This window comes from Elephantulus edwardii, unplaced genomic scaffold, assembly GCF_000299155.1.
Source record: "Elephantulus edwardii isolate Elephantulus edwardi_28Jun2011 unplaced genomic scaffold, EleEdw1.0 scaffold00139, whole genome shotgun sequence".
Lineage (NCBI taxonomy): Eukaryota > Metazoa > Chordata > Mammalia > Macroscelidea > Macroscelididae > Elephantulus > Elephantulus edwardii.
In genome coordinates, this window is record NW_006399889.1 from 7572744 (window position 1) to 7588001 (window position 15258).

The 15258-nt window shown below is 39.2% G+C and overlaps 1 protein-coding gene across 1 annotated transcript in view; it reads left to right on the plus strand.

The window, feature by feature from the left end:
* TMEM236 (transmembrane protein 236) overlaps nucleotides 1-9352 on the plus strand; it is a 73632-nt gene extending 64280 nt beyond the window's left edge. Inside the window, exon 4 of the mRNA XM_006894301.1 lies at nucleotides 8775-9352. Within this exon, the coding sequence (XP_006894363.1) occupies nucleotides 8775-9352 (578 nt within the window). The remainder of the gene's footprint in view (nucleotides 1-8774) is intronic.
* Nucleotides 9353-15258: the final 5906 nt, after the last annotated feature.

Consider the following 15258-nt stretch of genomic DNA (forward strand, 5'->3'; position numbering starts at 1 on the left):
ATACCATGGACTGCTAGGAGAACAAACAAGTTCATCCTGGATAGGGTAAAACCAGGCTGCTCCTTGGAGGCAAGGATTCTGAGGCTCTGTCTGACATACTTTGGGCACGCTGCAAGGAGGTACATGTCCTTGCAGAGGGACATAATGCTTGGAAGGGTGGAGTGACTACAAGAGAGAAAAATCCTCAGTGAGATGGATTGATTCAGTGACCAGGGTAATGAGGGTAGGTGTGTCAGAGACAATAAAGTTGGCACAGAATAGAGCAGGTTTCAGGGTTATTATACATAGGGTTGCAGAGTCACAAGCAACTCGACAACACATAACAACAATGAAATGTATTTATTAATCTTTATTTTCTTTTACTCTCTAAGAGTATGATGGATGAAAATGTTATGTGATTGTCTTAGTGTAGGTACCTCAAGGGGAGCAAAACAGGTGAAATGTGTACATATGTTTACATGAAAACTTATTTTAAGGAAATGTCTTATACAGTTAAAGGGGCTGACAAGTCCTATGTGGCAGGTAGCAGTCAGTTGATATCTATAGGCTCATATTTCAAGACCTATAGCTAGGGCAATAAGAAGAGTTCAAGGTTGAGAAAGAATGAGTGTTGCAGAACATCTATTTATGTACCATGCTGTTGTTTTTAAGTGCCATCAAGTTGTAGATGACTCATAGTGACCCTATGAATGAAAGATCTGAACTCTTGTACAACTTTCATTCCTTCTCCAAGTTAATAGAGTTTCCAGAGGCAAGCCATTTCGGAAGTAGATGCCACTCCCGCTTCCAAGTTTGTTTTAATTGGGGAACTCTATCAAACATTGCCCACTGTGGGTAACCATTATTGCAGTTGACACATCAGTGTTTAGCATCACAACAATCATGAGTTACCTCTGTACAGCAAATGGACATACCAGAACCAGAAATCAAACCTTTGTAGAATCAGGCTGCTCCAGAAGACTTCCCCACCTAGATTCCAGCCCTACACTTGTGACCAAATGTCTTTTTAACTAGGCAGCTGAATACAATCAACTCACACCCAATGGCTAGTAAACATAGCACCTTGAGTCTCACCAGAATCAGAAATCAAACCTCTTTATCATAGGCAGGCCATATTCTTGAGGAAACTCTCCTTACAACTGACTGGTTGATCACATCTGATCTCATCATGGATAGTTATTACATTATATTACATTATGGTGGAATACCCAGGCCAGCATCTGCCATCCCAGTGGGAATCATAGCCTAGCCAAGCTGATCCCTAACATAAACCATCACAGTGTGCCTTCCCCCCATTACAATAGTAATGTTATTTTTCTTTTTCTTCAAACAAAACTAAAAACTTTCCTCCACAGTGCTATGCCTCAATCATTATCTTTTCTTTTTTTTTTTTGCACATTTCTTCTCAAATAAAACAGATTTAGGTAGTCTCACTTTTTTCTAAATAATTCTTTATCTTCTTGTTTTGCACTTGAGTAACAATGTCCTACTGCCTCAAGAGCCTCTTTGCTGAGCCCTCAATGTCCCTGGTCCCCTGCCTTCCCTTCTCCTCATATACATTTAATTGGGTCATTCTCTTGTCCAGGGCTCTTCAGTGACTTTCCATGGAAGTCAGACTAGATTTTGAAACCTTCATCATGAAGGCTCTGTAAGGCACCGCATCCTCTGATCTCACTATAAAAGGTGTGGCATGGTGGCTAAGGGGGTGTATTTAGGGTTCAAACGATCCTTTTCCTTGCTAGTTGTATGACCTTGGGAACAATATTTAATCTCTCTGTGCTCCTACATCATAGGATTTCTCTAAGGATGGAATAAATCATTGTCTACACAGCATTTTAAAAAGTGCTAGTATAGGAAAAAAAAAACAAGCAAGCAAACAGAACCCTTCATTGTCTTTGAATTGAAATGGACTCCTAATGACTCTTTCAGTTTTCCAAGACTCTAAATCACATTGGAAGAGGTTGCCCATCTTTCTCCCACAGAATCACTGGCAGATTTGGACCAATTAGCACTGCAACTCCTTACTTAAGGACTATGCCACCATGTACTTTAATTCTTTCTCTCCCTCTGTAGCCCTCATCAAACTCTCCTTTTATTCACTCCCACTGAAATGTCTGTACATTTTCCATTCTACTACCTGGAAAGTTCTTTCCCACTCTGCATCAAAAAGACCATTTGCAAAAGAGTTGACCCTGACTCATGGTGACCCATGAGAGAGCAGAACTGTGCTCCATTAAAAAAGAAAATAAAAGTTAAATCAACATTTTATTGTTGACAGAGCAGATTGGTTTCCCATCCAACAATTTGTATGCACGGTGTGTCATGACATTAGTCTGAATATTAGTCTGAATATAATAATACTCTTTCCACTACCTCTTTTAGATTCACATTTCTATTCATGCATATTTTTCCTCACCTCCTACCTTCTGAGTTTCATTTTTGAATGAGTATCCCCTTTTTTATCCCATATGGTTAACTGTTCTGAAAAGTGTATTCTTCAGGTGTAATATTATTCGCATTATAAGTCTGTCTACTGCTTGGCTGAAATGTAATCTCTAAGAGTGAGTTCAGTCCAGGTTAGAAAGGAATCTAGAGACCATAATGCCAGGAGTCTCACCAGTACCTATCAGACCAATGAGGCAGGTCTTTTAGCAATTTTTAATTTTGTTCAATGCTTTTCTCCCTATCTACCTGGGACCAGGGGGAGGATAGAAGGAGAATTGATGCCTTTGAGCTGTGGTGCTGGAGAAGAGTATTGAGAATACCATGGACTGCTAGGAAAACAAACAGATTCATCCTGGAAAGGGTTAAACAAGGCGGCTCCTTGGAGGCAAGGATTCTGAGGCTCCGTCTAACTTACTTTGGACATGTTGTGAGGAGAGACCGGTCCTTGGAAAGGGACATCATGCTTGGGAGGGTGGAGGGACGGCGCAGGAGAGGAAGGCCCTCTATGAGGTGGATTGATTCAGTGACTGGGGTAATTGGGATGGGAGTGTCAGAGACAGTGCGATTGGCACAGGACAGAGCAGAGTTTAGGGCTGTTGTACATAGGGTCGCTATGAGTTGCAGGCGACTCGATGGCACATAACAACAACACCACCACCTGGGACAGCTCTCTCTCTCTCTTTTAGTAAAATTTTTATTTTATACTGGTTTACTAACAAAGTTTGTGTACATTGTTTTTCACACAGGATCTTTTCCATTTTCTTTGCCCACCAGTCCCTCCTCTCATCAAATTGTGTGACCCTATGATTAAACACACACCCCCATTTTCATCCCCCTCCACTCCACCTCTCCCCTCCTTGGATCCTTATACATGTTCTACAATAATGGTTTTATACAGTAATTGTCCATATGGGACTGAATTAGTTCACTTAGCACAATGCTCTTCAGTGCGACCTTTGTCTTATGAGATCACTCAGAGCAGCCAGCTCCACAGGATTTTTAGTGACTGCTGGTTTTTGGACACAGATCACCGTTTCTTTAGGCGTGCCTCTCAGTGGACTTGAACTTCTGACTTTTTGTTTAGCAGCCCAGGGTGTTTATTGCTGGCACCACCCGGGAACTCCTTTCCCTACCACTGCTAGCTGCGGTCACTCAGACTCCTGGTGAGTTTATGCAGGCACGCCTCAGAGAGATTACAGCCTTGATTCTAGGCAACCACACTAAAGCGAATATCCCAATAAAAGTGAGTCACACCAATTTTTTTGTTTCTCAGTGCCTATAAAAGTTATGTTTACACTTTAATGTCATCTCTTAAGTGTGTAACAGCATCATGAAAATATTTGAAATAATTGTGAAATTTAGTAAAATGTGACACAGGAATATGAAGTGAGCAGATGCTGTTAGACTTACTCAGCATTGGGTTACCACAAAGCTTCCATTTGAGGGAGGAAAAAGTAACATTTGTGAGGTACAAACCAACATGGTATGCCTGTGCACGCCTGCTTGATCCCTACCCATTGTTAGGTCCCAGCTTGACTGTCACTTTTCAGGCTAATTTGGTTGTCCTGTGAGAGTTTTCTCACTATGTCCTCTACTTCCGTTTATAAGTTGCTTCACAGTTTATTATTGGTGCTGTTACGTTCTGTCAGTTCATCCCAACATAAAGCCACCCTAAGTACAGCAGCAAGAAAAGCACTGCCAGTCCTCCACCACTCTCATAGTCTCTGCTGTGTCTGAAACCATTGTTGCAGCTCCTGTATTGAGGGGCCTCCTTGTCCCCCCTCACCCTCTACTTTACCGTGCATGATGTCCTTCTCCGGGAATTAGCCCCTTATGTTGACATGTTCCAAGTGTTTGAAGCCAAATCTCACCACCTTGTCTCCAAGGAGCGTTCTAGCTACACTTGTTAATATTCTGTACTATTGGCATGGTTATTTGTTTTATGTTTTTGTTCCCCTTAAGAGCAAGGACTAGGGGAGCTCTGGTGGCCTAGTGGCAAGGAGCTGCAACTACAATCCCAGAGGTGAACGGTTCAAATCCACCAGATGCTCTGCCGGGGAAGGAGGGTCAATCTCCTCCTGTACCAGTCAGATCTGATTTGACGGTACATGCACACAAAAATAATAAAACAAAAAAAAATTTAAAAAAAAAGCAAGGACTGTGCACGCACATTGTTTGCTTTGAGACTCCAGCTATTGGTGCAACAGTCATTATGATGCTTTAATATCTGTTGCTCATCATGGGATCTGGGAGACCAGACAGCAGCGTTTTTAGTACCCGCTTCCTTCTTGGCTTGTTGTTAGGTTACTTTTCCTGGTGATTTCTGTCTCTCTTTCTCTCAGGTTTGTTCTCTTTTTGTTTAAATATCTTGTATCACTTTCCTCTTTCTTTGCCTAGGAATACATGCTCACTGTGACCAATTCCTCCCCACTGATTTGTGGACATTGTAGCTTATTTGTTGGTCAGTTTAAGTCATTGAAAACTTTAAGGGAACAAATTATGACATGAATCAATGCAAAGAAATGCAACAGTAAAATAGATAGGAGTCACTCCCTTAAACATGTGGCTGTTATCCAAATAACGTTTTTTTATTTAGTTCCCACCGTAAAGACAAAACATGGTGTTGCCAACTGACTGAGATGCTGGCCTGGCTATTTTTGGGTTTACAGGCCAATCTCAGCCTCTAAGGAAGTAAGTGCAGAGTTCTCTTTATGCTCTTTTATCTGCCACAGATTTTACAAAAGCAAGTATCGTTTTTACCCTGACATAGAAGACAAACAAACAGAAAACGAATCATCATAGTTGTAGCTGGACAATGAATAATGATGATAGAAGAATCAATGCCTTTGAATTTGGTGTTGGAGAAGTCCCGGGGACTGTTAAAAGAATAAAGAGATCTGTCTTTCAGGAAGTACAGTCAGGGTGTTCCTTAGATGCAAGGAGGGCAAAATGTTGTCTTACGAACGCTGGGCATGTTGTTAGAAGGGGCCAACCCTTGGAGCAATCAGTCATGCTGTAAAAAGTGGAAGGTCCTTGAAAGGAAGGAAGACCTTCAACAAGATGGGTAGATGCAATGGATAACAGTGGACACAAGCGTATCAGAGATGGTGGGAATGGAGCAGGGCAGGGCAGGATTCAGATCTGTTATTCAGAGGATTGCTGTGAGTCGTAGCCAATTCCACGGCATCTAACAACAATGAAAGAAGAAACTGAAAAATTATAATCTGGAGGGGAGACTAGTCACGTTAGCAACAAGAACAGTAATGAATATAAGTGAGCTGATATTTCTCAGAAATAGATTTGCTGGTCTGCTGAAAGTAAGCCAGAAGTTTTCTTGGTTTCTTTAACTCTTCCTTGTCCTCCCAGAGCCCAGTGAGCTTGCAGGGAATAGTTCTGAGGTTTCCCACTCTGAAGAGGACAGCCGGGTCTGTGTTGCCAAATCCAAACAAATCCTTTGTGCTGTGGACAACACTGAAGCTTGCAGGGCTAATTTCACAGAGCACAGAAAAATCAGACTTTTAATATCTCAACAACACTACTGGAACCAAAAGCTGTTACATACAGCCCAAGCTTAAGTAAGACTTTCAATGACTGTTTAAAAAAAAAAAAAGGTTAATGTGTGGCCTCTTAGATTGCTACTTCCTGGCTGGGAACAATGCTGAATTGGCAGTCCTCCTCCAAAAGCCAGAGTTAAGCACTGTGTTCTGAATATTGGCAAGGGAATCTGGCTTCTCATTCATGCAGAGTTATCTGCTGAGAGAGGTGGAGGAATGTCCTCTAAGACACAAGATACACTTGAAACAGATTTTCTGTGTTGATTGTTTTTGGGAAAATAGGAGATGTGGTTGGTGCGAATGTCTAAATGTATAATATTTAGACTAAGTTTAGTGTCTAAGTTGAAAAAAGATGAATCTATGATTACATGATGTCAACTGGCATATAATTCCTCTCTTTTATGAATACTGGTTATTAAAATAATACCCACTCCAGCTACTATGACTGCTAATATTGCCAATGGTATTTGAAGGGTTAAAGGTCCTAATATTTACTTACTAATGATTCACCCCAGGCATCAGCAGTATTTAATAAAAATTGTCATTGACCTTTTTAGCTTTTAATACTATCTTGTTCTCACTTGACATTTAAAAATAATTGATACAAAGATTAAATATCCTACATTCCTCCCCTCAAATTTCCTATTTATAGTAACCATTTTATTAGTCTTTAATCATGGTAACTTTTTACACTTAAAAACGTTTCACTTTTAACTCAATACAATCCAACACATTTCTTTTATTGACTTTGTATCTTTAACCTTTAGAACTATTCATTCTAATGACTCTCTTGACATTTTTCATCATCAGGAAATGTGATAGCTCAGCAGATTGGCTGAATAAACTTTATCAAGGTCTGAAATAGTCTTAGTTACAAGTATAGTTTAAGATGAAGGATTCAAGTGGATAAATGCATGAAAAGAATTTGCTGTGAAAATCGTGTGTACAACCAATGCTATAAACATCATTAGTGTGTTGAGTTTAGAAACCCAGTTACCAGGTCGTTGGATTTGAAGATTCCTTATGAATCCATTGCATCTACACGTGTGTGCCGACAGGCATACAAACACACACTTATACACGCAACACATGCCAGCAAATGTGTCTACACACACAGAGCTTGAGAAAGAGGTGTCAATGCCCATCATTCAGATGATAAGTGTGTTGACCAGAAACAGCCTCATAGTCTAACCCTGGACACTGACCAGTCAGAAAACTTGTAGAAAGAACAGCTCAGCTTTAAAATCGTGGCGTCAGAGTGTCACTCTTCCTGTCATTCTTACGTGACTACTAGTCACATCTTTCAACTCACATTGCTGAGGAATCAGAACTGACTCATATCTGACGGGCCAGTGGGTTTTCTAGGCTGCAAAATGCTTGGGAGGAGATTGCCCATCTTTCTCCAAGAGCAGTTGGTGGCAGCACAACTTCTTAGCCGCTGGGCCGCTGGAGCTCTGCTGATAGCCAGGCCATTTCCCTAATTTTAGTACCAGACTACAAGTCTGGAAACTTGGCTGTTGTACTCCCTGCAGCCTCCATTTCTTTACCTGCAAAATTGAACCTTTAGATTTATTAATTATCAGAACCTAAGATTTGATACTTACATGTTTTATAATTTTCATAGGATATATTGTCTCTCAATTGGTAAGGGCAGCCATAAGAGTTAAGAATTTATCAACTGTTTTAAGTTCAAAATTGACTATCAATTCCACTTCATTCTCTGGCTGTGTACTTGTATTTGGATAAATCATAGCACTTTTCAGGTCCCAGTTTTCATATTGGTAAAATGAGGGCAACCATAACAAATAATCACTAACAGGTAGTTTCAAAGAATAGAAATTTCTTATCTCACAGTTGTAGAAGCCAAAGTCTGAAATCAGTGTGTTGGCAGGGCTCACTCCTTCCAGAGGCTCTGAGAGAAAGAGGCCATCCCATGCGTCCCTCCTACCTTCAGGTGGTGGCTGGTACCCCTTCGAGTTCCTTAGCTTGTAGGCACTTTATTCCAACCTCCACACCATCCTCTTCTCTTTTTCTCCATGTGTCCTTGCATGTGTCTCCTAAGAACACTCTCACCTAGAGTTCTTGTGGCCCAGTGGGCTAAGAGTTGGGCTGCTGACCAGAAAGTCACCTGTTCAAAGCTATCAGCTGCTCTCAGGGAGAACAATGAATCTGCTTCTATAAAAATATACTGCCTTGCAAACACTGTGGAACAATTCTGCTCTGTACTGTTGGGTCTTCTGTAACTTGGAATTGATTTTATGGCCGTGGGTTTGTTTTCAATCAAGAAAGGAGCCCTGGTGGCATAGTGCACTGAATGTTGGGATTCTAACAGTCAAATCCATTAGCAATTCTGTGGACAACTCCACTGTGGCAGCTCTAATCCACCAGCAATTTTGGAAGCAAAAGAAGGACAATCTGTTCCTCTTAAGGTTTACAGCCTTGGCATCCTGAGGGAGGGTCACTTTGAGTTGGAACCCACTCTTCAGCAGTGCATTTGAGTTTGACACCTACAAAGACATCAGTGGCACTCTCACAGTTTAATACCAAATTTTAAAGAAATTAATGTGTTACTGTGCTCAGATCAGTACCCAATAATGGCTGTTAATTCAGACTGGTAATAAATATGAGATGGGATCCATACCTAAAAAATACAGACATAGTTGTATTTTTTTCATACCTTTTTCTTCCATGTTCTTGTCTTGGTCTCAAAGAAATGCAATAGGTATCACAAAAGAGAATGCTTATAATTTAATTTTTAACATCAATCTCTTGCAGGTAGTGAAGATAGTCGTATTCATGAGACTACTTTGCGACAAATAACAACTGTGACTGAGCAAGTGAGACGGAGTGAAGAAAACCCTTCTGCATCGCAGGCGGCCAGGAGGCCCGAGCTGTCGAGAAGTGGAGAAGCCACCACCCAGATCCAGGCCCTGGCGCCAGGGACACCTGAAGAGCCATCCTTCCACTCGGGGGTTCTGAAGGCCATGTCCCGGCGAGATGTCAGGGCTGAGATATTCCTCTGGAGTTTTCTCCTGTGGTCTGACACGATTGAAATGGTGCGAGTGGCTGGTCACCCCTCCGTGTACAACTCTGGCTGGGTCTATCCAGTCTACATATTTAGTTTCATTTCTCTACTTCGATTGATACTCACACCCAGAAACCCTCTTCTGAATTCCCTGGGCATGCTGCTTCAGGACTTGCCCTTTATTTTTGTCCGACTTAGTTTAATCATTGTCTTGGGGACCATCACACCTGTCCTGGGTCTTTGTAAAAATATACTTGTGATGCTTTCTTATGTTTACTTTAATTATTTAATCAAACTCAGAGTTTTCTCTACCTTTGAAATATCTTGATTCTGAAAAGAAAATGCTGTAAGAGTAAAATAGTGTAAAACTTCCTTTTGTATGCATGTGGGCAGATTTATAATAATTTTATCTGGGTCATACACAAATGGTGCTAAATTAAACCAAGTTATATTCTTACAAGTTGGCTTTGTGGTAGATCTCTAGAAAATGTTACTAGTTAATTTTAATTAGTTATATATACTGTTGTTTTTATAAAAGGAATCATAAGTAAAGGGTTTTTTAAAAAATTTTTTATTTTTGGTTGTGTTTTTTTTTTAAAAGGAACATGTTTTCCTACTAGACAAATGGAATTTTTAAAAATTCCTTTACATAAATTATAGTGCATTAGCTAAAAACTAATTTTCCTTAGAAAATACAGCTGACATTATTGAATAACTTTTAGACTATATGTCACAAATATTAAATTATAGTTGTAGGGTTTCTTCTTAAAAATGGAGTTATCGTCTTTAATCCAGTGTAGTGAATGGCTTTTCTCTTACGGATTAATTTCAGGATACAGAGCAATTCCGTTTACCACCTAGATAGATCAGTTAAAAACGTAGCAGATTAGCCATTTCTGCGGTACTAGTATGAATGATGTTTATTGTCAGAGTAAATCATTAATACCTAGATAAAGTTTTATAATAGAAAGTCATACACTGAAGTTGTGGACTTTCAAGGAAAAGAGCATTATAAAAATAATCTAGTATGAACCCTGTTTAAAACTGGAGTTTACAGGTATAATCACAAATAATCTATCTTATGTGCTAATATATCACTGATAACATGATGCTAAAAGAATTACATATATAATTAAATAATTTGCCTTAAATCCAGTAGGGTAGTCTCGTATTTATAGTAGAAAAAGGAATTTCCTGATGCTAAAAAGTGTTAGACCAAGACTCCTTGACATATTGCTTAAGAGTGTGTAACTACCTTGCCACTTCCCAAACCTGTTTTCCCTCAGGTAATTCTGACCCACGGTGATCCTGTAAGGCAGAGTAGAACTGCCCCATAGGATTTCTGAGATGTAATCTTGTCAGAAGCTGACTCACACATCATTCTCCTGTGGAGTGGCAGGCAGGTTTGAATCTCTGACCTTTAAAGTGGCAACTGAACACTTAACCACTACACAACCAGAGCTCTTACTTCAAGCCACACTCCACTCACTCCCTAACCTTCCTTGTGTTCTAGCTGCATTTAAAAGCTTCATTCTGGTTGTATAATTTGGGGAAAGTACCTTGACCACTGTGGGACCCAGTGTCCTCACTTAGTAAAACACAATAATAATACTACCTCAGCTGCCATCAGCTTCAACTGGAGACAGAGTACAAGTGTACTCTATGGGATTTTCCATAGCTGATTTTTAGAAAGTTTATCTCCAGGCCATTCTTCCAAGGCACCTCTAGATAGACTCCAATCTCCAAACTTTCAGATCCTTTCTGAGTGTATTTTTCATTACCCAGATGTTTTCAGTACTTACTAGGTAAGGAGCTGTACCCCCAGCCCACAGGCCTTTGAATCCACCAGCTGCTCCATGGGAGACAGATGAGTAACCTTCTGTGTGATTTAGTCTCTGAAAACCCTCTAGAGGGTCTCCTACAAGTCTACGGCAATGAATGAGTGAGTTAATACAGTTAAAAGGATTAAATAAGATAGGAATATGCTCAGCCCATTGTGTGTAGAAAAAAAAATAATTTGTTAAATGCCAGGTATTTTGATAGCACCAAGTCCCTGAGAAACAAGTCTCCAAATGAAATTAATTTTCCAGTTTCTTCCCCACACCCTGTGTCTCTGCTCATCCTTTGAAGAATAATAATTTAAAATTCACACTTGTGCAGAATGACAACAATCTCAAGGTTGCATTAGACTCCTTCTCTGTCTCTATCCATATACATTTTATTACATAAGATTTATATATGAGGGAGCTCTGATGGCCTTGTATGTTCAAAAGTGAGCACTTTGTAGGATATACAGCTAGAAGTTGACATTTGTATGTCCCTCCTGTGAATTCTCATAGAATCCAAATCACCGTACTTTACTAAAATAGTTTGAATTTGTTTTTCTAAATTCCCAATTAATTTTCAAGGAAAAAAAATCTTTCAAGGCAATCTAAGGAGATCTGGACACACTGTATAAATCTTAACAGACACTGTGTCTGTATCTTAACCTATCAACTCTATAGACATTTAACAGTAATTAAGAGGACTTTAAAAATGCACAAATAATTGCTTTCAAATTATTTCATGTACTATGGAAAATCTATACCAAATGACTGATCAATATTATTCCTAAATTTTGAAATATTTAGTATAAGTTTACATTTATCTTTCTGTTGAATTTTTTTTTGGGGGGTGAACTATGGTAAGATAAAATGAGAAGCTAGTCATTTTTTGAGTTTAGACCACATTTTGCATCTCATATTTGAATATGAATTTGCCTGATGTTTTAGAAAAGTTGCAACACTTTACACAATAAATGAAGGCATGGACATTACAAAAGTGGGTAAATGAGCTTTTAATTTAATTTTTTTATTTTAAGAGTATGCACATGTTTATAAAGTTCAAATGTATGGTATTTAATATTATTGTGGCAAAGTATGTGAATGAAACCTTGAGAGTTGTATATATTGAGTGATTAAAAGTAACATTAAATTTATCTTGCAATTCTCATGGCTTCTGATGTTGTTTGTAGCCTTCTATCAAACTGCCTCTGACTCATGGTGATCTTCTGTATGACAGAATGAAACCTTGCCCATCACTTCACCATCTTTGTAATCATTGATAATGTTGACCCTAATGTTGGAGTTAGTACAGTAAGTACAGTACATGGATGGGGAACTGCCAGAAATTCAAGCAGGATTTAGAAGAGGCCATGGCACCAGGGATATCATTGCTGATGTCAGATGGATCCTGGGTGAAAGTAAGGAATACCAGAAGAATATCTATTTGTGCTTTATTGACTAAGCAAAGGCATTTGACTGTGTGGATCATGACAAGTTGTGGCTGACATTGAGAAGATTGGGAATTCCAGAGCACTTGATTATGCTCCTGTGGAACCTAAACCTGGATCAGGAGGCTATTATGTGAACAGAACAGGGGAGCACTGCATTGTTTGGAATTGGTAAGGGAGTGTGCCAGGGCTGTATTCTCTCTCCATATCTATCCAATCCGTATGCTAAACAAATTATCTGAGACGCTGGGCTCTATGAGGAGTGTGACATCAGGACTGGAAGGAGTTATGTAGATGATACTACCTTGCTTGCTGAAAGTGAGGAGGATTTGAAGAAGCATTTGTTGCAGAAGATCAAGGAATGCAGCCTTCGGTATGGATTGAATCTCAATGTTAGGAAAACAAAGATTCTTACCATTGGACCGATAGGCAGCGTCATAATGGATGGAGAGGAGATGAAAACTGTCAACAGCTTCCTCTTGGATCCACAATTAACATCCTTGGTGAGGAAATAAGGAGACACGTTGCACTGGGTAAATCTGCAGTTAAGGATCTTTCTAAATTATTGAGGAGTAGTGATGTCAGTTTGAAGACTAAGGTGCATCTGAATCAGGCCAGAGTCTTTCCTATTACTACTAGCTATGCATCTGAGAGCTAAACAATGAATAAGGGTGACAGAAGAAGAATTGATTTCTTTGATCTGTGGTGATAGAGGAGAGCACTGAACATCCCATGGACAGCCAAGAGAATGAACAGATATGTCTTGGACAGGGTGCAGCCGCAGTGCTCTTTGGAGGCAAGAATGCTGAGGCTCCAACTCACATACTTTGGACACGTTGCTAGGAGGGCCTATACCTTGGAGAGGGACATGTTGTTGGGAAGAGTGGAGAGTCAGTGAAGGAGAGGAAGACCCTCAACCAGGTTGACTGACTGACATGGTGACTGCTTCAATGAACTCTTGTGTGTCAGGAAGTGTGAGGATGGCACAGGATAGAACAGGGTTGAGATACTTTGTTCATAGGGTTGCTACGAGTCATACTCGACTTGACAGCACCTAACAACAACTGACAACAATTGTTATGGTCATTGTGCCAGTCCCTCTCCCTGAGGGTTTCTGTAGTTTTTATTGATCCTTTCCTAGTGACTATTCTTGTTTAATGCATCTAAAATGAGGAAGGGAGATGATTGATGATAGCAGAGCTCATTATAGCTTTCATGTCTTAATAAAGGTTTACTTTTCTGTTCTATAAAATGAGTCGGTGCAATACTGGCAGGCTGCGTAGTAGGTGCGGTGTTTGATGGCTTTCCCTATAATCTTTCCTTTCTAACAAAGAATTACTGCTTGCCATATTGATTCCTTGGGAGCAGAAGCGGCATCCACTTCTGAAATAGCTTGCCTCCAGAAACTCTGTGAACAGTGTTGAATTCTTTTGTATAAGGTTGCCATGAATCATCTATGACTCAATGACATTTAACAATAATATCAACAACAACACAGAGAGAGCTACATTGGCCTAGTGGACAGAAAGTTATGCTACCAAGCCCAAAGTGGGTGATTTTAATTTGTGACACTCAAGCCTGGCTTAAATTGTTTTTTGTCAAACATTCTTCTAGGTGGTATAGCACTGGTCTGTGCATTGCTGTACAGAGGTAACTTGTGGTTTCTGTGATGCTAAACACTGTGACACTGATGTGTCAAATGTGATAATGGTTATCCATGGTGGACAGTGTTTGGTGGTGCTCCCTGATTAAAACAAGCTTGGAAGCAGGAGTGGCATCCGCTTCCAAAATGGCTTGCTTCCAGAAACTATGAACAGTGCTCAGGTCTTTCATTCACAGGGTCACCATGAGTCGCCTATGGCTTGATAGCACTTAACAACAACAAACACTGATTTCATCTTCTAAAGTTTTTTTTTAAACTCTGTTGTCATGCCTTGTTTTTTTTCTTCTAGTGGTTGAATAAAAAAAAAAACCAACTTGGATACCATTGGATCCAATGCCCCACTAAAAGTTAAGTTCCCTTAAAAAAAAAATTACCAAAGAATTCACTGAGCTAGTTTACTTGGAAGTATTTCAGACAAAGCAGAGTAAGTTCATCTCATACTAACTTGATTGGGTATGAGGTGGTGATGGTTGAGAAAGAAACAGTCTAGGAGGAAACGAAACTGTTCTGAAACAACCACCATTAACATCTAACCAAAAATAAGAACTAAAACTTAATAGAAAGGTAGAAAGCAGGTAGCAAGAGTTGAGGAGTGGTTTTTCTGTTTTGACCTTGTTTATATATATCTCCTAACCTGAAAATCTTTGTTTTACTAAGGCCACTGTTATGAGGTCAGTCTTTTTGTGGAACCATTGTCTTCCCTCTAAATTAAACCCAGACACCGATTTCACACAATTATGGCACACAACAGACCTTTCAGGGGTGGAGAAAAGTCATTTATACTTTATTTGCTTCTGACTCTAATATAAAACCATATTAAAACTTTTTGAAGTCTATAGAAGTAATTCACAATTAAAAGCCAAAAATTGCTCATTTAAAATACTTTTTCCATGATAAATCAGCAAATCTTCTTAGGAAGAAATAATTTTATTTAATTCACTCTTTTTTGTAACCAGATTTTTTTTTTTCATCAGTGGAGCCGTGACTTCTTATAAAAGAAACATTGTTATTTTGTTCTATATTTTATCTATCTTTTTTCTTCCTCTAAGAATATCCTTAAATTTATAATGTTAAAAAAAAAACAACCCTAAATCAGTAAGAGAACTACAACATATTTCTTACTAGGAAAATAATTTCTAATTTATCATAAATATGGTGACTTGTAGCTTTACTCTTGAAAATAAAATATTCATACAAATATTTTTAAGACACTATGTTTCTGGAAACATTGCTCTTTTTTTTTTAAAATTTAGATTGTTTATTTTTCATTTCAATGAACATCTACAGAGATTTTGGGATT